General features: G+C 42.2%; 1 protein-coding gene across 2 annotated transcripts in view; it reads right to left on the minus strand.

Annotated features, from left to right (window-relative positions):
- Positions 1 to 27235, minus strand: part of LOC132379880 (C-Jun-amino-terminal kinase-interacting protein 4-like) — a 285478-nt gene that overhangs the window by 228634 nt on the left and 29609 nt on the right. For both annotated transcript variants that reach the window (XM_059948176.1, XM_059948175.1), the window contains exon 2: positions 20703 to 20823. In XM_059948176.1, coding sequence (XP_059804159.1) covers positions 20703 to 20823 — 121 coding nt within the window. The remainder of the gene's footprint in view (positions 1 to 20702; positions 20824 to 27235) is intronic.

Below are 27235 nucleotides of genomic sequence, written 5' to 3' on the forward strand. Positions count from 1 at the left end.
AAACGGGTTTTGTGGCTCCCAGTGTTTTCTTTTCTGTGGGAAACGGGTCTAAATGGCTCTTACAGTGGTAAAGGTTGCCGACCCCTGCCCTAGAACATTGGTTCCAGTCCAGCCCAGGTGCAGACAGTCCTGTTTATACCGGTCCCATCTCCTCCAGAACTGGTTCCAATGCCCCAGAAATTTGAATCCCTCCCCCTTGCACCATTTTTCAAGCCACGTATACATCTGAAATATCCTCCAATTTCTACTCTGACTAGCACATGGCACTGGTAGTAATCCAGAGATTATTACCTTTGTAGTCCTACTTCTTAGTTTATCTCCTAACTCCCTAAATGTACCTTGTAGGACCTCATCCCATTTTTTAACTATATTGTTGGTACCTACGTGCACCACTACCACTGGCTGTTCACCCTCCCATTCCAGAATGTCCTGCAGCCGCTCAGAGACATCCTTGACCCTTGCACCAGGTAGGCAACATACCATCCTGGAGTCTCGTTTGCAGGGACAGAAATGCCTATCTATTCCCCTTACAATCGAATCCCCTATCACTATAGCTCTCCCACTCCTTTTCCTTCCCTCCTGTGCCACAGAGCCACCCATGGTGCAATGAACTCGGCTGCTGTTGCCTTCCCCTGAACCTTCCTGAACACACCTAACAAACTCCACCCCATTGAAACCCCTTGCTCTAGGGAGATGCCAATCAATATTTTGGAAATTAATAACTCCCACCATGACAACCCTATTAATATTACGCTTTTCCAGAATCTGTCTCCCTATCTGATCCTTGATGTCCCTGTTACTACTGGGTGGTCTATAAAAAACACCCAGTAGAGTTATTGACCCCTTCCTGTCTCTAACCTCCACCCACAGAGAATCGGTAAACAATCCCTCCATGATTACCTCCTTTTCTGCAGCCACAACACTATCTCTGATCAGCAGTGCCACACCCCCACCTCTTTTGCCTCCCTCCCTGTCCTTTCTGAAACATCTAAAGCCTGGCACTCTAAGTAACCATTCCTGCCCCTGAGCCATCCAAGTCTCTGTAATGGCCACAACATCATAGCTCCAAGTACTGATCCATGCTCTTAAGTTCATCCGCTTTGTTCATGATACTCCTTGCATTAAAACACAGATCTTAAACCATCACCACCAAGAGCATATCCCTTCTCTATCACCTGCCTATCCTCTCTCTCACACTGTCTACAAGTTTTATTGTTATACAACACTGAATCACTGTGGATTTAATTTGGCTTTTTTGACACTGGTCAAAGTGAAAACAGATCTCTACAAAGTGATCTACAATAATTACAAATATAAAACACAAAATAATTGATTGCATAAGTATTCACCCCCTTTAATATGACAAACCAAATCATCACTGGTACAGCTAATTGGTTTTAAAAGTCACATAATTAGTTAAATGGAGATAATCTGTGCATAGACAAGGTGTTTCAATTGTTTGTAGTAAAAATATACCTGTATCTGGAAGGTCCAACTGCTGGTGAGTTAGTATCCTGGCAAAAACTACACCACAAAGACCAAAGAACACTCCAAACAACTCCACAAAAAAGGTTATTGAAAAGCACATCAGGAGATGGATACAAGAAAAATTCCAAGTCACTAAATATCCCCTGGGGTACAGTTAAGTCAATCATCAAGAAATGGAAAGCATCTTCATACCTGTAAATCTGCCCAGAGCAGGCCATCCTCAAAAACTGAGTGACTGTGCCAGAAGGGGACTAGTGAGGGAGGCCAAGGGACCTATGACAACTCTGGAGGAGTTACAAGCTTCAGTGGCTGAGAGGGGAGAAACTGCACTTACTGCAACTGATGCCCAAATGCTTCATCAATTGCAGCTTTATGGAAGAGTGGCAAAGAGAAAGCCACCTTTGGGGGAAAAAAGACTCCCATGAAATCTCAGCTAGAGTCATACGAACTTTCTACAGGGACTCAATTGAGAGCATCCTGACTGGCTGCATCATTGCCTGGAATGGCAACTGTACCTCGCTTAATCGCAGGACTCTGCAGAGAGTAGTGCAGACAGCCCAGCGCACCTGTAGTTGTGAACTTCCCGTGCCCTAGGACATTTTCAAGGACAGGTGTGTAAAAAGGGTCCGAAGGATCACTGGGGACCTGAGTCACCCCAACCACAATCTATTCCAGCTGCTACCATCTGGGAAGCAGTACCGCAGCATAAAAGCCAGGACCAACAGGCTCCGGGACAGCTTCTTCCACCAGGCCATCAGAATGATTAACTCAAACTGACTTGCGTGTACTCTATATTACATTGACTGTTCTATTTATTATAAATTACTATGATTGCACATTGCATAGTTAGATGGAGACGTAAAGATTTTTACTCCTCATGTATGTGAAGAATATAAGAAATAAAATCAATTCAATTCAATTTAGAAGGCATGTGGAAGATTCTGAGTCAGCTGTAAATAGGTTCTATGGTCTGATGAAACCAAAATTTAACTTCTTAGCCATCAGACTAAACGCTATGTTTGGCATAAGCGTTTATGCTGCACATCATCAAAATACACCATCCCTACCATGAAGCATGGTGGTGGCTGCATCATGTTGTGGGGATGCTTCACGGCAGCAGGAGGATTGTGGAGGATAAAATGAATGCAACAAAATGCAGGGAAATCTTGAAGGAAAAGCTGATGCAATCTGCAAGAGAACTGCGACTTGCGAGATTTATTCTCTAGCAAGACAATGACCCCCCGCCCCCCCACCAAGCAAAAAGCTAAAGCTACACAAGAAATGCTTAAAAACAACAGTTAATGACCTGGAGTGGCCAGGTCAGAGTCCAGACCTCAATCCAATGGAGAATTTGTGGCTGGACTGGAAAAAGGCTGTTCACTCATGATCCCCATGCAATCTGACAGAGCTTGAGCAGTTCTGTAAGGAAGAATGGGGTAAAATTGCAATGCCCAGATGATGGCAACCTATTTATACAGACTCAAGGCTGTAATTGCTGCCAAAGGTGCATCTATTAAATACTGACTTGAAGGCAGTGAGTAATTATACAGTCACTTATTTTGTGTTTAATAATTGTAATAAATTTAGACCAATTTGTAGAATTTTTTTCACTTTGACACGATAGAGTCATTTCTGTTGATCAGTCTCAAAAAAGCCAATTTTAAAAACACGTAAAATCTGGCTGGCAGGCCTGACTGCAGCTAAGAAGATTATAGTCCAGCGTTGGAAACCTCCTCTTGATATTTCAAGTACTCTCTAGCCTCAGAGCTTTTTGGATATTTCTTACCTGGAATTATCAACAGCAAGAGTAAATGATGCACGACCAAACACAATCTTAATGTGGACAGATTTGATACCTAACTTAAAAGATCTTCTGTTAAGATAGGAATGCTCTGTCCATGTACACACTACTATTCAGTTGGTTGGTGAAGGTGAGAGGGGTGGGGGGAGAGAGAGGGGTGGAGAGTGGGGTGGGGATGAGGGTTGGGGGTGGTTGGGTTAAACAGTCAAAATGTAATCGACAACTGGTTGTACTGAATGTAATTTGTTGGTGTTGCAATAAAAATTAGTGATTAAAAAAGCCAAATTAAATCCACTGTGATTCAATGTTTTAAAATAGGATGAATATAGGCACTGTGTGCAGGCAGATTAAGGAAAGGAGTAAAAACAATAGGGCTGTTGACATGAGGGACTTCAACTTCCCTAATATAAAATGGGGCCCTCAGAATGCAAGTGGTTTAGATAGGGCAGAATTTGTTAGGTACGTCAAGGAGGGATTCTTAAGTAAATATGGAGACAGCCCAACTAAAGGAGGGGCTGTACTGGACCTGGTGGCAGTACAATGCAATACATGATATAGAAAAAATATTATCAATTACAGTAAATATATTAAATAGTTAAATTAAAATTGTGCAAAACAGAAATAATAAAAAAAGTGAAGTATTGTTCATGGGTTCAATGTCCATTCAGAAATCTGATGGCAGAGGGAAAGAAGCTGTTCTTGAAATGCTGAGTGTGTGCCGTCAGGCTTCTGTACCTCCTACCTGATGGTAACAATGAGAAGAGGGCACATCCTGGGTGATGGGGTATCCATAAGAATGGACACTGCTTTTCTGAAGCACCGTTCCTTGAAGATGCTAGTACCCATGATGGAGCTGACTAATTTTACAACTTTCTGTTGTTTCTTTTAGTCCTGAGCTGTAGCAAACCCCTCCCCCCCAGTACCAGACAGTGATGCAGCCTGTCAGAATGCTTTCCATGGTATATCTGCAGAAGTTTGAGCGTTTTAGTGTCATACCAAATCTGAAATATAGCACTGTCTTGCCCTCTTTATAGCCGCATCAATATGTTGGGACCAGGTTAGATCCTTAGATCTTGACACCCAGGAACTTGAAATTACTCACGCTCTCCACTTCTGATCCCTCACCCTTGCCTTTCTGAAGTCCACCATCAGATCTTTGGTCTTACTGACATTCAGTGCAAGGGTGTCGCTGCGACACCACTCAACTAGCTGGTATATCTCACTCCTGTATGACCTCTCATCTCCATCTGAGATTCTGCCAACACTGGTTGCATCATCAGCAAATTGTAAATTTCATTTTTTTTTAAACATCTCTTTATTTCATTTTCAGAATGAAAAGAAAACACAGTAAATCATCCATAGGTTTGAAAGTGCAACAAAGTTAAAGAAAAGAGATAAATAAAATACTTAAGAAATCAAAAGAAAAAAAAACACACACACAAAAAAAGCAAATACCCCACCATTAAAAAAAGTCAATTCAGTTTGTTACTTTCATCATCCTGAATACTGTTCTCCAGAAACTTGTAGAAAACATCCCGAATTTCCCAAAATTTGCCAAGTTTGTTTTTTGTAATGTAGCTTATCTTTTCTAAAGCAAGGTTAGAAGCCATTCCTTTCAGCCATTGTGAAAATCCACTGGTTGTTGGTTTTTTCCATGAATAGGCGCAAATTGTAAATTTCATTTGAGCTATACCTAGCCACACAGTCATGGGCACAGTGAGAGTAGAGCAGTGGACTGAGCACACATCCCTGTGGTGTGCCAGTGTTGATAGTCAGCGAGAAGGAGATATTATTACCAATCCTCACAGCAAGATACTAGCATGGCTAAAGTAGTAGCTGATTAGCAGGAGCCAAAGAGTGGGAATAAAGGGAGCTTTGACTAGTGGTGTTCCACAGGTGTCTATGCTGGATCTGCTTCATTTTACGTTATATGTCAATGACTTGGATGTCAGAATTGATTGCTTTCATGCTAAGTTTGTGGATGATACAAAGATAGGTGGAGGGGCAGAGAGCTTTGATGAAGTAGAGAGCCCACTGAAGGACTTATAGACAGATTAGGAGAATGGGCAAAGAAATGACAGGTGGAATACAGTGTCGGGAAGTGTATGGTCATGTAGTTTGGTAAAAGAAATGAAAGGGGTGACTATTTTCTAAACAAAGAGAAAATATAAAATTCTGAGGTGCAAAGGGACTTCAGGAGGCCTTGTCCTGAAGGTTGATTTGCAGATTGAGTCTGTGGTGAGGAAGGCAAATGCAATGTCAGTATTCATTTCAAGAGGACTAGAATATAAAAGCAAGGATGAGGCTTTATAAAGTATTGGCGAGGCCTTACTTGAGAGTATTGTGAGCAGTTTTGGGCCCCTTATCTTAGAAAGGATGGCTGACACTGGAGACGACTCAAAGGAGGCGTATGAAAATAATTCCAGGATTGAACGGCTTGTCATATGAAAAGCATTTGATGGCTCTGGGCCTCTACTCACTGGAATTCAGAAGAATGAATGGTGACCTCATTGAAATCTATCGAATGGTGAAAGGCCTAGATAGAGTAGATGTGGGGAGGATGTTTCCTATGGTGGGAGAGTCTAGGACCAGACAACACAACCTCAGAATAGAGGGATGTCCTTTTAGAACAGAGATGAGGAGGAACAACTTTAGCCATAGTGTGATGAATCTGTGGAGTTTGTTGTCACAGGCAGCTGTGGAGGCCAAATCTTTGAATATTTGAGGCACAGCTTGATAGATTCTTGATTGGTCAAGGCACGAGGGGATTCAGGAGTTGACAGGAAATTGGAGCCAAGAAGAAAAACAGATCAGTTGTGATAAAATGGTGGAACAAACTTGATTGGGCAAATGGCCTAATTCTGCTCCTATAAGCTTATGGTCTTTTGCAGGGCAAATTATGTAACTCGATAAGTTTTTTTGATGAAATGACCAGAGTGATTGATGAAGACATTGTTGTGGATGATGTCTACCTAGAACTTAGTAAGGCGCTTGACAAGGTCCCTCTTGGGAGACTCATCCAGAAGATTTAGATACATGGATTCAGTGGTGAATTGGCAGTTTGGATTCAGAACTGACTTGCCCTTAGAAGACAGAGGGTGGTGGTTGAAGGGATTTATTCTAATTGGAGGTCTGTGATTAGTGGTGTTCCATGGGGATCTGTACTGGGACCTGCCTCTCTTGTTTGTGATGAATCTAATGATCTGAATGAAAATATAGATGGGAATACTATTAAGTTTGCAGAATATATGAAGATTGGTGGTGTTGTGGATAGAATCGACAACTGGTAAAGAACCTCCTGGGTTAAGAAAGCATATGGCACACTTGCCTTTATTAGTCGAGACATTGAAGTCAAAAGTTATGTTGCAACTTTATAAAACTCTAGTACTAGAGTATTGCATACAGTTCTGGTCACCCCATTATAGGAAGGATGCCAAGGCTTTGGAGAGGGTGCAGAAGTGGTTTAGCAGGATGCTGCCTGGATCAGACGGCATTTGCTATAATGAGAAATTGGACAAACACAAACACGAGGAAATCTGCTGATGCTGGAAAATCAAGCAACATACACAAAATGGAACGTGGCAGGTCAGGCAGCATCTATAGGAAGAAGTACCTTCGAAGTTTCGGGCCGAGACCCTTCATCAGGACTAACTGAAAGATAGTAAGAGATATGAAAGTGTGGGGGGGAGGGGAAAATCCAAAATGATAGAAGACAGGAAGGGGAGGGATAAAGGTAAGAGCTGGAAAGGTGATTGGCAAAAGAGACACAGAGCTGGAGAAGGGAAAGGATCATGGGATGGGAGGCCTAGCAAGAAAGAAAGGGGGAGGGGAGCGCCAGAGGGAGATGGAGAGCAGGCAAGGAGTGATTGTGAGAGGGGCAGAGAGATAAAGAAAGGAGTAAGATAAAAGTGGGGGGGGGGGGGAGAGAAGAGATAGATAGATAAATAAATAAGGGATGGGGTAAGGAGGAGAGGATGGGCATTAACGGAAGTTAGATAAATCAATGTTCATGCCATCAGGTTGGAGACTACCCAGATGCAATATCAAGTGTTATTCCTCCAACCTGAGGGTGACTTCATCTTGACAGTAGAGAAGGCCATGGATAGACATATCAGAGTGGGAATGGGACGTGAAATTAAAATGTGTGGCCACTGGGAGGTCCTGCTTTCGCTGGCGGACTGGTTGCTTTCTCAATAGCGGTGGAGGCTGAGGGGAGATCTGATAGAGGTTTAAAGGATTGAAAGACATAGACAGACACTATCTTTTTCCCAGGGCTGAATTGTCTAATACTAGAGGGCATGCATTTTAGGTGAGTAGGGCAATTTCAAAGAGGTGAGGGGCAAGTTCTCCCTCTCCCCTCCCCCCCCCTACATTAAGGACCTCTAAGGGATTTTTAGATAGGTGCTTGTGTGTGAGGAAAATGGAAGGATGTAGTCATTGTGTAGGCATAAGGGAAAAGTTTAGTTGGCCATTTGATTACTAATTTAGTTAGTTCAGCACAACAATATAGGCTAAAGGGCCTGTTCCTGTCTTGTACTCTTCTATGTTCATTCAGGCAGGGTATTCCAGAGACCTTCCACTCTCTGAATGAAGAAGGTACTTCTCATATCTCCTCTGAATCTCTTCCCCCACCCCTTTAACCTAAACCTATGACAATTTTGCTCTGATAAAAGGGGAAAATTCCTACAGACTAACCTATTCATGCACCTCATAATTTTAATATACTTCTATCACCCCAAATAATGATGAATTGGACTACAGAAAAGAGAGTGAGAGGTTAGTAACATGTTGTCAACAATCAACAATCTTTCCCTTCTGTCAGCAAAAGAAGGGGCAAGGGGACACTCCACATTCTCTTATCTACATTGATGGTGCTAAACACAGAAACATTGAAAACCTATAGCACAATACAGGCTCTTCGGTCCACAAAGCTGTGCCAAACATGTTCTTACCTTAGAAATTACCCAAGGTTACCATAGCCCTCTAATTTTCTGAGCTCCCTGTACCTGTCCAGGAGTCTCCTAAAAGGCCTTACGTATCCACCTCCACCACCGTCGCCGGCAGCCCATTCCACGCACTCACCACTCTCTGCATAAAACATTTACCCCTGACATCTCCTCTACACCTAATTCCAAGCACCTTAAAACTGCGCTCTCACGCTAGCCATTTCAGCCCTGGAAAAAAGCTTCTGACCAACCACACAATCAATGCCTCTCATCATCTTATACACTTCTGTCAGGTTACCTCTCATCCTCCATCGCTCCAAGGGGAAAAGGCCAAGTTCACTCAACCTATTCTCATAAGGCATGGTCCCCAATCCAGGCATAAGGTTGACAGCATCAAATTCCTCTAAGCGCTCATCATCAATAGCCTGTTCTGGTCCAATCATGTAGCCATCAGGGCCAGAAAGCTCACTCATCTGCTTCCTCAGGAGGCTAAAGACATTTGTCATGTCTCAATTTGTAACAATGTGCCACAGAAAGCATCCTACCCGAATGCATAACAGCTTCATACAGCAAATGCTCTGCCTGAAACTGCAAGAAACTGCAGGGAGTCATGGACTCAGCTCAGCACATTGTGGAAACCACCCTCCCCTCCATGGACTTCTCACTGCCTCAGTAAGTCAAAGACCCCACCCACCCCAAATATTCTCTCTCATCCTCTCCCCCATCAGGCAGAAGATACAAAATCCTGAAAGCATGTACCACCAAGCCAAAACACAGCTTCTGCCCCACTGTTCTATCAAATGGGCTTCTTGTATGACAAAACGGACTCTTCACCTCACAATCTACCATATGTTCTTTCACTTCAATATTTACCTGCATTGTTCTTACTCGATAGTTTTTTTTAACACAGTATTCTACATTGTTACTGTTTTACCTTTTATTTCCTCAGTGCACTGGGTAATAATTTGATCTGTATGAACAGTAACTCTCAAGACAACCTTTTCACTGTGACAATGATAAACTTATCCCAATACAGTAATTGCTTTTCCTGGGGAAAGAGAAATTGAACAGTTACCAGAACACTCCAAAACAGCCATTCATTGTCAGTTCCTTTCTATTCAGTATGCTACTTGATACAAGTCAGTTTCTTTAATGCCAAAAGGCCTCCGCTCATTGGTGTTATCTCGTCCCCATGCACACACCAATAAATTTTATATGAGTCCTCTATTAGTGTGATGGTATGTTGGAAGGTAAATGACTATAACCTTTTGAACTGAATCCTATCAGATAAGTAGCTCTTTTAAAAAAGGAAAAATCCTAAATCCCATTTTCCAGGTATTAACCATGGAAAAATTGACAGAGAGAATGTTGTAATCATATTTTGTGCAGTGTAAAACAATTACTCAACCTTACTGGATATGTTAAAATGCTCCTTGCATTATTTTAAAATTGTATCATGCTGTTCCCTGGCTAGATAAATACTATAAACCAGCAACACATACAAAATACTGGAGGAACTCAGCAGGTCAGACAGCATCTTTGGAGAGGAATCAATAGTCGACATAGTGGTGGAGAAGGGGAAGGAGTACAAGCTGGTAGGTAATAGGTGAGACCGGGTGAGGAGAAGTGACATAATAATCTGGCAAGTGATTGGGTGAAGTTGTAAATTGATGAAGAAGGAACCTAAGAGGAGGGGACAATGGATTATAAAAGAACAGGAATGAGAGGGGAACCAGATAGAGGGATGGGCAGGTGAAGAGAAGGGGTGAAAGGGTAACCAGAATGGGAATAGAAAAGGCAAGAAGTAGGGAGGGGTATAATTATCAGAAATAAGAGAAATCGTTGCTCATGCCATCAGGTTGGAATATGATGTGTTGCTCCTCAAACCTGTGCTTGGCCCCATCCTGACAGTAGAGGAGACCATGGACAGACATATCAGAATGGGAATGGGAAGTTGAATTGAAATGGGTGGCCACTGGGTTATCCTGTCTTTTGTGACAGACAGAATGAAAGTGCTCAACAAAGCAGTCCCCTAAGTTGTGTTGGGTTTCACCAATGCAGAGGAGGCTGCAGAGAATATAGATGGACTGGTGATGGACATGCTTGCAGGTGAAGTGTGGCCTCATCTAGAAAGACTATTTGGGGCCCTGGATGACGATGAGGGTGGAGATGTAGGGCAGGTGTTGCACGTGTCACACTTGCAAGGGGAAGATCACTGGGGAGAGATGAGTTAACAAATGGATAAGTCATGTGAAAAGCAATCACTGGAGGAAAGCCAGGGCTGGAGGGAGATGAGCTTAGTGGTAGGATCTTGTTGGAAATGGAAAGGTTCTTACTTCATCCTCCCTCCCCTCCCCTCCCCCCTATAGTGACCAATAGTCAAAACTCCAGTGTGGTCTCACCAACATTAACAGGATATCCCAACTCTGGTACTTTCTGCACTGACTGACTTAAGACAATTGTGCCAAACATCTTCTCCACTCTGTCTACCCTTGTCACCACTTTTAGGGAACTGTGTACTAATACACCGAGGCCTCTGTTTTATAACATTCTCCCTGGCCCTACCATCTATTGTACAAATCTTGCCCTGGTTCATCTTAACAAAATGTAATACCTCATACTTGGTGTTAAATTCTATCTGCTATTCCTTAGCCCACTTTCACAGTTCATCTGGATCCTGTGGTAATCTCAGATAACCTTGCTTACTGTCCACTGCACCACCAATTTAAAATGAACCTGACTCCCAAAATATATGACTGCAGGTGAAGTTACTTATAGTCTAGAAAGCTATCAGTTTGTTTTCCAAAACAACAGACAAAATGATTTCAAGTTACATGTGAGCCTGAGTTACTCTGTGCCAATTGTAGAAAGACAATTGGCTTCATAGTTTTTATTTCCATGTTTATGTTTAAATCAAAAAGTCTATGAATCATTGGTTAAAGCTCAACTAGTTTGGCTTGGACTAGATGGGCCTATTTCTGTGCTGTAGTGCTCTGTGATTCTAGTTGTCATCATTATATGCTGTGTGGTATGACAGTACTACACAAATGTGGTATGACATGAGCAATCATGGTCTATGACCATGATTGTTGTTGGCAAATTTTTTTCTACAGATGTGGTTTGCCATTGCTTTCTTCTAAGCAGTACCTTTATAAAACAGGTGACACCAGCCATGATCAATACTCTTCAGTGGTCGCATAACCAAGACTTGTGATGTGCATCAACTGCTCAAATGGCAGGTAAAGCAGGTGTTACAGCTTGCCTAAGGGCGATTTGCAGGCTAGCAGAGCACCTAACACCTCTTTTGGTAGAGACTTACCTCCACCTCACCACCCAGATATCTCCAGTACACTGTCCAATTCTGACTGCTACATATTAGCAAGATAAATATCTTGGAGTAGTTTTAAAATACCACTTTAGTTCTGTGTAAATTAAGACTGTCACCTGAGAGCAGAAATGGTTGAAGAAGATTGAATGGATATGTTTAAAATGAAAAGATTTGGAGAGAATAAATGAACTAACTATTTTCAATGTCAGGAGAAAAGGCATACAAAATACAAAATTCAATACAACTCCAAAAATCTGGCATCCAGTTGTCCTAAAGTCCTGATGGTTCAACATCTAACTCACTTGTCAGTCTGGAATGTGGACCAGGGGTCCAGAGTGTAAGTGGGGAGGGTATAGCAGATCTGTAGTCATGGTGTCCACAACATCAGGACTTGGGAAACTGGTAGAACTGCAGCTAAGAGTCAAGATCCAAGAGACTTGTACATTTCCTGAGTCACCAGGTTCACCAGAAAATATATTATCCTACTACTCAACATCTAAAAATAGCAAAATAGAAGTACTTTTGTGCATCAATAGGAGGAACACCCAATAGTTCTGGAAGGTCTGCTAGTATGGCACTACTAAAATCCCAAGAGTACAAGTTATCAGAGTTTTGCTGTAACTGGCATTATCTTGCTGCATCTGGATTGCATTTTAGTATTAATGGAAGCATACTCAATGTTCATTCACAAAATGGAATTGCTACATATTATAACAAGAACAGTATCATTATTAAATACAAGGAGGCTAATGGAACTAGTGTGCAGTCATGCAAGTGCAAATGCAAAGAAAGTACGGCAGCAGCTCTACTTCCTTTGGAGTCTGCAGAGATTCGGCATGATCTAAAACCTGAAAAAACTTCTACAGTTGTGTAGTGGAGAGTGTATTAACTGGCTGCATCGTGGCCCTGTATGAAAACACCAATGCCTTTGAACAGAAAATTCTACAAAAGGTAGTGGATTCGGCATAATACATCAAGGGTAAAGCTCTCCCAACCACTGAGCACGTGTAAATGAAACAGTGTTGTAGGAAAGCAGCGTCCATCATCAGAGATCCTCACCACCCACACCATAATCTTTTCTCACTGCTGCCATCAGGTAGAGGTACAAGAGCCTCAGGACTTGCACCACCAGGTTTAGGAATAGTTAGTACCCCACAACCATCAGGTTCTTTAATAAAGGGGATAACTACACTCTTTGCCAATCCATTCAGATGTTCCCACTATCAATGATATCACTTTAAAGACTCTATCTTGTTAGAAGACCATTAGATATAGGATCAGAATTAGGCCTTTTGGTCCATTGAGTCTGTCCACCATTTCATCATGGCTGATCCAATTATCCTCTCAGCCCCAACCTCCTGCCTTCATGCCCTGACCAACCAAGAATCTATCGACCTTGGCCTAAAATATACATAAAGACTGGGCTTCCACAGCTGCCTATGGAAAAGAATTCCATAGATTCACCACTCTACCACTACAGAAATTCCTTCTCATCCACACTCTCAAAGGATGCCCCTCTATCCTGAGGCTGAGTCCTCTGGTCTTAGACTCTCCCAACAAAGAAACATCCTCTCCACATCTGCTCTTTCACCATTCAATAGGTTTCAATGAGATCACCTGTCATTCATCTGAAATCGAATGAACACAGGCCCAGAGTCATCAAACACTCTTCGTATGACAAGCCTTTCAATCCTGGAATCATTTTCGTGAACCTCCTTTGAACCCTCTTCAGTTCCAGCATATCCTTTCTAAGGCATCCAAAACTGCTCACAATACTCCAAGTGAGGCCTCACCAGTGCTTTATAAAGTCCTAACATTACATCCTTGCATTTATATTCTAGTCGTCTTAAGATGAATGCTAACATTGCATTTGGCTTCCTCACCATAGACTCAACCTGTAAATTAACCTTTAGGGAATCTTGTAAAGGACTCCCAAGTCATTTGCACCTCAATTTTTTTTGTATCTTCTCTCCATTTAAAAATTACCGTAAATTCCGGACGATAAGCCGCTACTTTTTTCCCACACTTTGAACACTGCAGCAACACTGCGGCCTATACTACGGTGCGGCTAATGCATGTTTTTTTTTTCATGCCGCCAAAAACATTTTGCCTCGTAACAGTAGACTGTTATGAATCCCGTAACTGGAGAACTTACCAGCAAAGATAGAGAGGTCCGTTGGAGTCTGATGTCACTATTTTCAAACGTTTTATTTATAAAGGGACACAAAAGTAGAGTTAATACATACATTCAGATAGTGCACATCGTCAACACTCAATCTAAAACGCGGGTATAGTAATACTCATCATTAAGAAGTGAGCTCTGCTGTTGTCTAGGGGTTAATAAATTGTCCGTTGGAAATATAAAAGTCACTCAGAAAGTCTGCAGGCCTCAGCCCTTTGGAAATCGCTGGGTTTATGTGGGGGGACTGAGAGAGAGAGATTGGGGGAGAAGAGAAAGAACTTGCCGAGTCTTGATGAATCTTCCCTGAAATCGGGGGAGCGTTGGTTTCCTCTCCCCGATGTTAGTTAAAAGCGGTTTTCTGTAATTCCAGCCACAAATTCCAATCCCGGAATCTAACGCGCGTGGCTTCCTTCAGAATGGCTTCCCGCTGCTGCGGGATCACTCTCTCGTCTTCTTGGTGCGTCTGAAGGGACTGTTCCCCTGAGACTCTCCTTTATACTTCCTCACGGGGTCGCAGGAGTCAGTCAGGTTGGGATGATGCAGTCTCTCTCTCAACCAGCCCACCTTGCCCGAGGGCTTTTCACGTGGTCTCCATGAGACAATAGTCGCTGTCGCCTCATTCTGTATCCCAGGTGGAACGTGCAATTTGGCACGTTTCTCTCTCTCTCTCTCTCTCTCTCCTACTGGGTCTACTGACCCCCCCCCCCCCTTTCGACGGGTGCTCTTGCGATTCTCACAAAGGAGGGGGCTGGGATCATAGCAAGACCAATAAAATTGATGAGTAGTTCACAGAGGTCCAATGAAATTGTACGATAAATCAAGCGCACTTTCACAATTAAATTATTGTAAATCAGTCATTTGTACTCACCCTCATCAACATGGAAAACACTCGAAGAAAAGCATATGATGCAGCTTTTAAGTTAAAGGCGATCAATAACTTTTCCTGGTAGGCTGCAGTATATATATATTTTTTTACCAGTCGTTAGGAGATATTGGAATGTTTTTCGTGCACTGTTCAGTAAAAAAGTATACGCAACGTAATTTGTGTGCTACCAATACGTATATATATTTAAAAGTAGCTGTGTTACAGGCACTGTTCGAAAAAAAGCATTTGCAATATGTATTTGTTTATGTTACCATACGGATTTAATTAAAAGTTAAAAAATCCTCACGTGTAATATCTTTTTGTGTAAATATCTCATATTACAACGTGGGACACCTGCGGCTTAAAATCCTGTGCGGCTTGTACAAGTACAAAATTGATTTTCTTTCTAAAATTAGAGCGTGCGGCTTTTAATCAGATGCGCTCTGTAGTCCGGAATCTACGGTAGTCAACTGTTTCATTTCTTCTAAAGTACATGACCATACATATCTCGACACTGTATTATATCTGCCATTTCTTTACCCATTCTCCTAATCTGTCTAAGACCTCTGTAGCCTCTCTACTTCCTCAAAACTACCTGCTCCCACCCCCCAAATGTCTTCATATCATCAGCAAACTTTGCAACAAAGCTACCAATTCCATCATCCAAATCATTGACATATAGTGTAATGTAAAAATTATCGGTCCCAACATACCCCTGCGGAACACCACTAATCACCAGTAGTCAGCCAGAAAAGGCTCCCTTTATTCCCACTCTTTGCCTCCAGCCAGTCAGCCACTGCTTTATCCATGCTAGAATCTTTCCTGTAATACCATGGGCTCGTAGCTTATTAAGTAGCCTCATGTGTGGCTCCTTGCCAAAGGCCTTCTGAAAATCCAAGTACACAACATCAAACAATTCTCCTTTGTCTATCCTGCTTGTTATTTCTTCAAAAAACTCCAACTGATGTATCAAGCAAGATTTTCCCTTCAGGAAACTATGCTGACTACACCCTACCTTATCATGTGCCTCCAAGTACTCTGAGACCTCATCCTTAATAACAGACTCCAACATTTTCTCAACCACTGAAGTCAGACTAACTGGTCTATAGTTTCTTTTCTTCTGCCTCTCTCCCTGCTTTAAGAGTGGAGTAACATTTGCAATTTTCCAGTCTTCCAGAACCATATCTCAATCTAGCAATTTTAGAAAGCTCATTACTAATTCTCCACAATCTCTTCAGCCACCTCTTTCAGAAATCTGAGGTGTACACCATCTGGTCCAGCTGACTTATCTACCTTCAGACCTTTCAGTTTCCCTAGAATCTTCTCTTTAGTAATAGTAACTTCACACACTTCATACCCACTGACCCTGGAACATCCACCATACTGCTAGTGTCTTCCACAGTGAAGACTTATGCAAAATATATATTCAGTTTGTCCACTATTTTACTGCCCCCATTACTACCTCTTCAGCATTGTTAATGACTTTTTTAGTTACCTTCTGCTGGTTTTTAAAAGTTTCCCAATCCTCTTAACTTCCCATTAATTTTTGCTATATGTCCTCTCTTTGGCTTTTATGTTGGCTTTGACTTCTCTTGTTAGCCATGGTTGTATCATCTTTCCTTTAGAATACTTCTTCCTCTTTGGGATGTATATATCTTGTACCTTCCAAATTGCTTCCAGAAATTCCAGCCATTGCTGCTCTGCCGTCAGCCCTGCCGGTGTTCTTTTCCAATCAATTCTGGCTGACTCCTCTCTCATGCCTCTGTCATTCCCTTTACTCCACTGTAACAATGATACATCTGGCTTTAGCTTCTTCTTCTCAAATTTCAGAGTGAATTCATTCACATTATGATCACGTGCCCCCGAGGGTTCTTTTCCCTTGAGCTCTCTAATCAATTCTGGTTCACTGCACAACACCCAATCCAGAAAAGCTGATCCTCTAGTGGGCTCAACCACAAGCTGCTCTGAAAAGCCATCTGGTAGACACTCCAGAAATTCCCTCTCCTGTAATCCAGCACCAATCTGATTTTCTCAATCTACCTCCATACTGAAGTCCCCATGACTACTGTAGCGTTGCCCTTTTGGCATGCATTTTCTATCCCCAGTTGTAATTTGTAGGCCACCTCCTTACTACTGTTTGGTGGTCTGAATATAACTCCCATCAGGATCTTTTTACCCTTGCAGTTCCTTAGCTCATGTTCTGGTTATTTATTTATATTTGCATTTGCACAGTTTGATGACTTCTGCATTCTACTTGATCTTTCATTGGTCCTATTATGGTTCCTAATCTATAGATTAATTGAGTATTCCCACAAGAATGGAATCTCAGGGTTGTGCATGGTGACATATATGTGCTTTGGTAATAAATTTACTTTGTACTTTATCAGTGCTTATGATACAGCTTTGCTCGTGGTACTTGCGCTAAAACCTTTCCTACTTATAATTATTGAGTTGTCAGTTACAGTTCTCACTTGCAGTTGATGTGTCAGAACATAGCTGCTTAAATTTGCACCATTACTGGTTTAAAAAAATGTTCCAGATGGACTAAAATCTCATACATATGGAATATAGAATTGCCTTAATTGTGAGATTTTGTAACACTAAGCAATCATTCAATCTTATCTCAATTTCTGCCTCTCATTCAGTCCTTTTTTTAAGGGAGATAGTTTATTCACTTCCATTTTCAAGATACTTTGGATGTTGCTTCACTGTGAATTCTAAAAGGATACACAATCACCAAATCTTTCTCCTTCAGCTGATAGTGAAACACAAGACCACAAGTAATAGGAACAGGCCATTCAAACCAAATGCTGACTTCACCACTGAAACAACCTCCTACCCAAGCACCAAAGTACCTGCACTGAACTCATCCCCCTAATTCCACAAATAACCAAAAATCTGTCTCCATCCTAAATATATTTAGCAGCTGAGCCATCAGTCATCTTGGTTAAAGAATACCTAAGGCTCTCCACACTTCTCTGAATTCCTTCTCTGAATGGCCAGTTCCTTATTTTTAGTTTATGACCTGTAGCTCTGGATACCCAGCTAAGGGAAAATTTATGCAACTGGTCACCAAGTGAACATACATTTAATATTTTATCTTTGTTCCGAAAAAAGGGACAAAAATGTTTCAATTTACCCTTATTCATATCAAGAATCCATGTATTTATTGGTGTTATGTGATGAATCTCGAGCTTTACATGGTTTCAACATGTTTCAATGTATATCTAACACTCAATGTACAAGTGTACCAGCAAAACTTCCATCTGCTCATTCACCTTTTTATAGATTTCAGCATCATCCCTCTCCATCTCAAAACTTCTCAAGCCCTATAAATCCCTGTTCCAAAGACTCCAGTCTCTTGCAGAGTTCTTCTTTCACCTCCCTGTGTCAGTCACACCAATATTTCAAGTAAAGAATTTTCAAATTCCCTTCAGAAACTCAGTACCTCCTGCTGTTCCTTCATCTACTTTTCAAAATGTTCCTCCAGTTGTTCAGTATCCATTTGCTGCCTTGAAGAAGCACTTTGAGCAGTGGAACTCTGCTTGATATTCTAACTAATAACCACCACCTGCTTCAAATAGTTTCTTCAAATTCTAAAGGGATTGGACAGGCTAGATGCAGGAAGATTGTTTCCGATGTTGGGGGAAGTCCAGAATGAGGGGTCATGAATGAGGATAAAGGGGAAGCCTTTTAGGACCGAGATGAGGAAAAACTTCTTCACACAGAGAGTGGTGAATCTGTGGAATTCTCTGCCACAGGGAACAGTTGAGGTCGGTTCATTGGCTATATTTAAGAGGAAGTTAGATATGGCCCTTGTGGCTAAAGGGATCAGGGGGTATGGAGAGAAAGCAGGTACAGGGTTCTGAGTTGGATGATCAGCCATGATCATACTGAATGGCAGTGCAGGCTCAAAGGGCCGATTGGCCTACTCCTGCACCTATTTTCTATGTTTCTATGTGCCATGGGGTAACTACCCATGCTTGAACCCCAACCAAAACCAATAGATGGCACTTTTCTCATGAGTTAGTGTTAATCTGATCACATCAAGTTTCTGGAGAGCAACCCAAGCCCAATACCTTCTGCCAAGCTGACTGGCTCCATCCACTCCTCTCCAGATTGAGACTAGGCCAAATCCCTAATGAGACCAGGCTGCATTTCAGCAGTTTGCCTGGGATTACATATATGAACCAACTGTGTCTTTCAGTATGAAATAATAAAAAATGCTGAAAATACTCAGCATGGCAGGTAGTATCTATGGAGACCGAGAAACAAATATAACATTTCATGTCATTAACAAGAGAAAATCTGCAGATTTTGAAGGGTTTTGGCCCAGAACATCGACTGTACTCTTTTCCTAGATGCTACCTGGCCTGCTGAGTTCCTCCAGCATTTCATGTCACTGACCCTTTATCAGGACATGAAAAGCAAAGTTTATCAGCATATTTTGGTGGTAGTGATCGAAATATAGAAAACAAAAGCAACGTCAATGACAGGCTGCAGACCAAGTAACATTTTATTTTGTGTGACCAAGTTTATCAGAAGGAACATTAATGGCGACATATTTATATTGTTCTACTCTGTTCCAATGAAGCACAATGCAAACTTAAGATCAACACATATTCTCTGTGGGTACCCCTATCCGGTGAACCTATCCTGTACCATTTTCAAAGTCTCCATCCACATCCTTCCTGTAACGGGCAATGTCAACTCCGCACAATACTCCAAATGCGGCCTAACCAAAGTTTACACAGCTGTAACCCATCCCCTACCAAAAAGCACAAAATGCCAGAATGACCAGGAGTTTTAAGATTGTGCTGGTGAAGCAAAAAGACGATTTGCAGGTAGCAAACAAAACAAAATGTTATTGTATTAATGACACTTTTTCCTCGGATACGATCACTCCAAACAATCACCTGTATCTTCACTTTCAAAGTTGAGCTGTTGAACTGCCTGAATGATCTGGCATTTCTGTGGTGTGAAATGAAGTCTCGAAGGTGCAGAACCGTTGTGGCGTGCCGTGTATGGGCCAAATCGAGGCAACTTTGCCTGGGTATAAGAGTGAAGAACGGGCCAATGTTTGGCCATTGCTGGAGTGGACTTGGAGGCGATTCGATGCAACAGAACCAAGATAAGATAGCAGGGCCTGGGTCTGAGAGTGAGGAATGACCCAAGGTTTGGATGATTTAAGCACCGGGCCAAGATTGAAAAGGTCAGGGTGTCAGAGCCAGAGGTGAGGGACAGGCTAGTTCAGCTTACTGCTTGAGGTGAACTGAGGCTGTGGCCTGCAACTAATGGGCTCCTGAATCAGCTGCAATAATGACTGGCTTCATGGCTGTGTACTCACTTTAATTAACTTCAGTTCTGAAAGTTATTTGCTTACTTTTATTGTTTGCATGATTTGCTTTTTTTCTACACATTGGGTGCTTGACAGTCTTTTTTCAAAAATGGGTTTCTTTGTTTTATGACGACATGCAAGGAGGCAACTCTGAAGGTTGTATAGAGTATACATACTTTGATAATAAATGTATTTTGAACTTTGAGTCCCCAGCATTTGTGGGAAGAAAAAGAGAGTGGACCCTTCATCCATGCTCATTTGTTACACATCAGAATTTAATGGTACTTCTAGGATCACAGTACATCAATGAGACTACTCTCTTCTCACTGAAAAAGGGGAAGGGGTGTTGAGGGGGGAGCGAAAAGGTTTGTAAATAGTTACTTACTGAAACTGTACCACAGAACAGAAAATGGAAGAGAACTATATTTGTCTCCAGGTCAAATGGACATTTCATCTGTCCATCAAATCAATCATTACTTATCAATAAGATCTGTTATGCCATCATGATTTTATTGTAGGAAGCCTTTACATGAAATATATTAGAATTCAGTGTTCTCTACTCAAATTGATGGTAATTCCCAACAACACCCTCAACCAATGCCCCCACTCTCTCTCTCTCCTCTCATTTTGAACATCACAAAATGTAAAAAGGCAAATCATATGCCTTCGTCTCTACCAGAGAATTATCAATGCAGAATTGTAGAACACCAGCCCATTAACATTACAATAGTTGTCCAATACACAATTTACTTACTCTGATCTGCATAATTTTTTGCTTTGAGTTCAAGTTGCCGAGTCTGTGACTCCAGCACCTCCACTCGAATCTGGAGGTCTTTCTTCTCCTGTTCTTGAGAATCCTCAAACTCTATGAATTTCTAAAGCAAGAGAGAAATACATATTTTAAGGATTTTGATTGCTTGCCATTCGAGTAGCCTCAATTACATCAGACAATTTTAGGATTAAAAAAAGTTTTAAAATAAATTGACTGAAGCAAATATCAAAAATTTACAATAATTCAGGAAACATCATCAGAAAGGCCTTTCTCTAACAGGAAATTGAGATACCACTTGATCAACGTATCCCAATACAGGCAGTCTCCGGGTTATGTACAAGTTCCATTCCTGAGTCAGTCTTTAAGTCAGATTTGTACGTAAGTCGGAACAAGTACATCCAGTATTATTTAGCGTCAGTTTGTGAATGTTTGTCTTACTATATAGTATACATTTTACCTTTCTATGCCTATAAAACACTTAAGAAACATATGTATTCCAATAATTAAACCACTGCGTTGCTTCATAATAATTGTAGCTTTCATTGGGGTAGGGTTTTTCACATGCTCCATTCTTCTCACTTTATCTGTTATCCTTTAAAATTGTTCCAATCGTTGACCGACTGCAGCCTAACACTTTTCCAAATACCGATGGCGTTTCACCTCTTTCCGAACGCTTTATTATTTCCACTTTATTTTCAATCACGATTGCTTCCCGTCATGGAACAGAAACACTGCGGGCGGCAGGTCCCGAGCTGCGCTGGCTCCCGAGGTCCGCTGGGTCCTAAGGACCACCGCACTGAGACAGGCTAAATGGGACAAGTGGGGGCTGTGCTTAGTTTGGGTATTTGATCCTCCACAACATTCCATGTGGGAATTTAAACTGGAGGTGGCAGTGTTTTTTTTACGAGCTCAAGTTGTGAGTTCAACATCAACCCGGCACGGATGGTACGGGAGTCACTGGATCGACATCAACCCAGCACGGGAGCAGTCTGTCACTGGATCAAATCTCCGTTCTTGAGCCCGGCACTGATCTCACTGTGCCACCATCCAACCGGAACGGGGGTGGGGGGGGCAGGGTCAGGGTGAACCTTACTAAGAAAAATTTCAGACAAATACAAAGTTAAACACTCAACACAGTGTCAACGGCAACGACTTAAAATAGCGGACAGTGTCGCGATCCAACTTAAAATGGCAGACAGCGTCGTGATCTGACTTAAAATGGCAAACAGCATTCTCCTTCCTCGGTTCGTAAGTATGAGTTGTCCATAAGTCGGACGTTCATAACTCGGGGACTACCTGTACTTTTAGCAGATAGATACTATTTGCTGTTAATTCCAATCTCAGCTGCTGAACTCTGATAATTAGTTCAAATTTATTATTAAAGTATGAATACTGTATACAACCTTAAAATTTGTCTTCTTACAGACAACCACAAAACAAAGAAACACCATAGAACTCAATGAGGAAAAACACCACACAAGGCCATCAAATGAGCAAAAAAAAACAAAGCGTGCAAACAGCAAAAAAATGAACAAATAACATACAGAACATTAAACATTAAACTGCAGAATCCCCAAAAGTGAGTCCACAGACACCAGTCGCCAAGTCAAATAAAGCTGGTCGGGGAGCTGACGGCCACAGCCACTGAGTCAGTTAGTTCAGAGCTATGTCAATGGCTGTAGGCCACTGCAATAAATCTAGTTCTACACCTTGATCAAATCACACGAATAGTAAAGCACATTCAGTGCAGAGAACATTAAACATCAAACCACAGCTGAAAATGACTCCACACCCATGAGCCGCCAGGCGATCAAACCTTGCAGCACAGGATCCAAGACTCCAGCACCTTCCGTCAACAGAAGCAAGGAGCAGACCAGTAAAACACAGACAGATGGCACTGAACACCCGTTCGTTTTCCACTCTCGTCCTTGTCAGTTTTAATCTTGCTCAACACTGCAATCAGTGCTGAGTAATAAGGAAAAGTATTCCTTAAGGACTTCTCCATCTCCAGGCACAGGATTCCTCTTCTATCCCGAATTGGTCCTACCCTCACTCTAGTCATCCTTCTGTTCTTTGCATATGTGCAGAACCTCTTTGGGGTTCTTAATCCTAATCACCAAGGCCTTCTCGTGTCCCCTTCAGGCTCTCATAAATCCATTCTTCAGCTCCTTCCTAGCTACCTTGTAACTCTCCTTGCTTCCTAAACCCTAAGTAAACTTCTTTCTTCCTCTTGACTAGATGTTGCACATCTCCTGTCAACCATGGTTCCTTCACCCTATCATCTGTTTTCTGCTTCCTAAACAACTTACACATTTCCGCTGTGCTTTCCCCTGAGTAATCTGTTTCCAGTTTATGCTCTCAAGTTCCTGCCTAATAGCATCACAATTAAATACTTTCCCATACCTATACCCCTCCAAAACTATGGTAAAGGTCAGGGAGTTAAAGTTACTGTCCAAGAAATGTGCTCCCAAGAAATGTGTAAAGTACTATGTGAGTATTTGTAGGTCAGAGTGTGTATGACGTCAGAACGCGGGGGGTTTGTAAAATGGAAGTCTGGTGAATAAATATGTGTGTTTAATACTGTGGTGTCCGAGTCACATTAACGCTACATGGTGTCAGAAGAAAGCGAAAAGGAAAGGAAGGGAAGACACGTAAAAAGATGTCACAGTTACAGCCACTGTCGAGTTTAAGCCTACGAGGTAATATTGCTGAGAACTGGAAGGTATGGCTCCAGCAGTTTGAGCTGTTTTGCACCGCTAGTGGCGTAGATGACAAGACGGACAAAGTGCAATGTGCTACGTTTCTGCATGTGGCTGGAGCAGAGGCAATAAAGGTTTGCAACACGTTTGTCTTCCAAGAGTTTGAGCGAGATAAAATTGAGTGTTGAAGAAAAAGTTTCAAGATTACTGCGAACCGAGAAAAAACCTACCATACATTCGATACATTTTTTACGAGGGCTCAAGGACTGACAGAGACTATAGACACCTACGTAACAGATTTGAAGAACAAGGCAAAAAACTGAGTTCGGACAACTGCATGATTCTTCAATACGCGACAGGATTGTATGCGGCATACGAGATGATCATGTGAGAGGCAGGATGTTGAGAGAGGTGGAGCTTACATTGGAAAAAGCGATTGATATGTGCCGTGCTAGCGAGATCACGTCGAGTCAGGTTAAAATGCTTAATGAAGAGACTGAAATATACAAAATAAAAGCTGTGAAAACTGACAAGAGTAGGACAAAGCCAGCTCCACAGGATAATCAAAAGGAAGTTAACTGCAACAGATGTGGTTATAAACACGGATACAGAAAATGTCCAGCCTTTGGTAAGACATGCAAATTATGCAGAGAAAAAAAATCACTTTGTAAAGATGTGCAAATCGCAGGAGCAAGCAAGGAAAATGCATGCTGTGGAACAGAGTGAGGGCAACAGTGACATGTTCATTGGCACAGTTGAAGTGGAGCAGGAGGTATGCATCAAGAATATTGACAATGCAGAGATGGAGGATGAAGATGAATGGACTCAAGATCTGCTAACAAACAGGAGGAATGTGACATTTAAGCTTGACACTGGGGCGAAATGCAATGTAATGTCAGCAGAAACATTCAACTCACTGGACATCAGAGGAAAACTTGGAAAATCTACCTGCAAGCTTGTTGGATATTTTGGCCACAAGACAGCATCATTGGGAAAGGAAACACTCACCTGTGTGTATAAGGGACAAAAACACAAGATAGAGTGAAAGATTGTGCAACAGCATGTTTCGGCAATACTAGGCAGAGCAACATGCATAGAGCTAGGCCTGGTGAAGCAAATCTATGGTGTTGAGGAAGAAAATGACTTTCTCAAAGACTTTGCTGACTTGTTTTCTGGACTAGGATGTTTACCAGGGAAACACCATATCCAGATTGATCCAACTGTTGCACCAGTCGTGCATGCTCCGAGGAAGGTTCCAGTAGCTCTCAGGGATCGAGTAGTGGAGGAGCTACACAGAATGGAACAGATGGGAGGCATAACGTGACAAATAGAACCGACTGACTGGGTGAATAGTATGGTGACAATGGTCACAGAGAAAAAGATTAGGATTTGCATGGATCCACAAGATCTCAACCGAGCCATCAAAAGAGAGCACTATCCACTGCTCACGGTTGAAGAGGTTGTCTCCCGCATGCCAAATGCAAAATACTTTTCAGTATTGGATGCAAATCAAGGTTTCTGGCAGATCAAGCTGGATGAGGAAAGTTCCAAATTATGCACTTAGGGAGATATCGTTTCCTGCGTCTACCCTTCGGGATTTCTTCTGCATCAGAGGTATTCCAGAGGTTAGTGGCACAAATGATTGAAGGCTTGGACGGAGTGGTCAGTATCATTGATGATTTGCTGATATGGGGTGACACCATTGAGGAGCATGATCAGAAATTGAGGAAGCTTCTGGAGAGAGCACGTGAGTACAACCTAAAACTGAACAAAAGTAAATGTAGGATCAGAACTACAGAGATAAAATACATAGGTCACGTACTCAGCGCTGATGGGCTAAAACCAGATTATGAAAAGGTTAGGGCTGTGGTACAGCTACCACCACCTGAAGACAAGCAAGGACTTTTGAGGTTCATGGGCACGATACAGTATCTTGCCAAGTTCATTCCCAACTTATCGGAGGTCAGTGCTCCACTTCGAAAGCTACTAGAGAGCAACACTGAATGGCATTGGGAAGATGAACAAAAGAAAAGTTCTGACACATCGAAGCAGTTGGTTACCAATGCACCAGCACTCAAGTTCTATGATGTCAATAAACCGGTGACAATGTCTGTGGATGCCAGTTCAGAAGGAATAGGAGCTGTTATACTGCAGGATGGGAGGCCTGTGGCGTATGGATCACGAGCACTTACAGACTGTCAACGCCGATATGCTCAAATCGAGAAGGAATTACTTGCCATAGTTTATGGGTGTGAGAAGTTCCACCAGTATGTATATGGCAAAGAAATCCAGGTTGAGAGTGATCACAAACCACTTGAGAGCATCTTCAAAAAGCCACTTCATCAAGCTCCTGTGAGGCTGCAAAGGGGCTTCTCAGGCTACAGAGGTACACTCTCACAGTCACCTATAAGCCAGGAAAAGAACTGCACATCACTGATGCTTTGAGCCGTGCTTACCTCAAAGAGCAAAAGGAAGAGTTGCTAGGAAGAGAGCTGGAGGTCAACTGGGTTACACCTCAGCTACCTATTTCTGAGGAGAAGTTGAACATGTTCAGGAAAGCGACTGCAGAAGATCCTGAAATGCAAATGCTAAGAGACATTACAATGAATGAATGGCCAACAGAAAGAAAAGATGTTCCAAAAGAAATACAGAAATACTGGACAATTAAAGAGGAAATTAGCTATGCATCAGAACTAATGTTCAAAGTGGCAAAACTCATAGTACCAAATCAAATGAGACAGGAAATGCTCAACAGAATTCATGAGTCACACCTGGGGATAGTGAAATGTAAAGAAAGAGCAAGGGACATTCTCTATTGGCCAGGTATGTCAACTCAGATAGAGGACATTGTGTCTCAGTGTGCTGTTTGTAATGAAAATAAAAACAGCAATCCAAGAGAGCCTTTGCTTCCCCATCCACTACCAGGAAGACCATGGGAGAAGATTGGCACAGATCTCTTTCACTACAATGGTGCAGAATATCTGCTTTATGTGGACTACAATTCAAAATATCCGAAAATCACCAAGTGACACATCCAGTCAAGGTGTCATTACCGCAATGAAGTCAACATTTGCAAGACATGGTATTCCAGATATTGTCATCAGTGACAATGGTCCATAATATGCCAGTGGTGAGTTTAGAGAGTTTTCATAAAGCTGGGAATTTCAACATGTTACTTCCAGTCCTGGGCACACTTAGTCTAATGGACAAACAGAGAGATCTGTACAAACTATGAAGAACATGCTCAAGAAGGCACAAAGCAGCAACAGTGACCCGTACATTGCTCTGCTTGAATACTGCAACACACCGATTGAGGGTGTGGGGTTCTCTCCTGCGCAGCTGTTGATGGGACGTCGTCTGAAGTCCAAGCTGCCAACATCCACAACTCTACTGACTCCTGAAAGTAATGCTCAAGCACATGACAAGCTAAAGTACAAGCAAATAAAGCAAAAGAGCTACTATGACAGACATACAAGACAGTTGCCAGATCTGCCTACCGGTGAAAATGTCAGAATACAGAGAGGAGACACTTGGCAACCAGCTGTGGCTGTGAACAGACATCAGCAACCAAGATCCTTCATAGTTCGCACGCCGGATGGAAGCGTCTACAGGAGGAACAGGAAGCATCTGCTGAAGACAGCTGAGAGGGTGTTTCCACGGACAGATACACAGGACATTTCCACGGATACAGACATGGAAACAAATGACACCAAGAGTGAGGGGTGTGACGAAACCCCACGACGCAATGACGGTGAAAGTTTGGCGCTGGCAGACCGAGGTGGAAATGCAGACACAGAGGTTACTCGAGAGACTGAA

This window comes from Hypanus sabinus, chromosome 23 (genome assembly GCF_030144855.1).
Source record: "Hypanus sabinus isolate sHypSab1 chromosome 23, sHypSab1.hap1, whole genome shotgun sequence".
Lineage (NCBI taxonomy): Eukaryota > Metazoa > Chordata > Chondrichthyes > Myliobatiformes > Dasyatidae > Hypanus > Hypanus sabinus.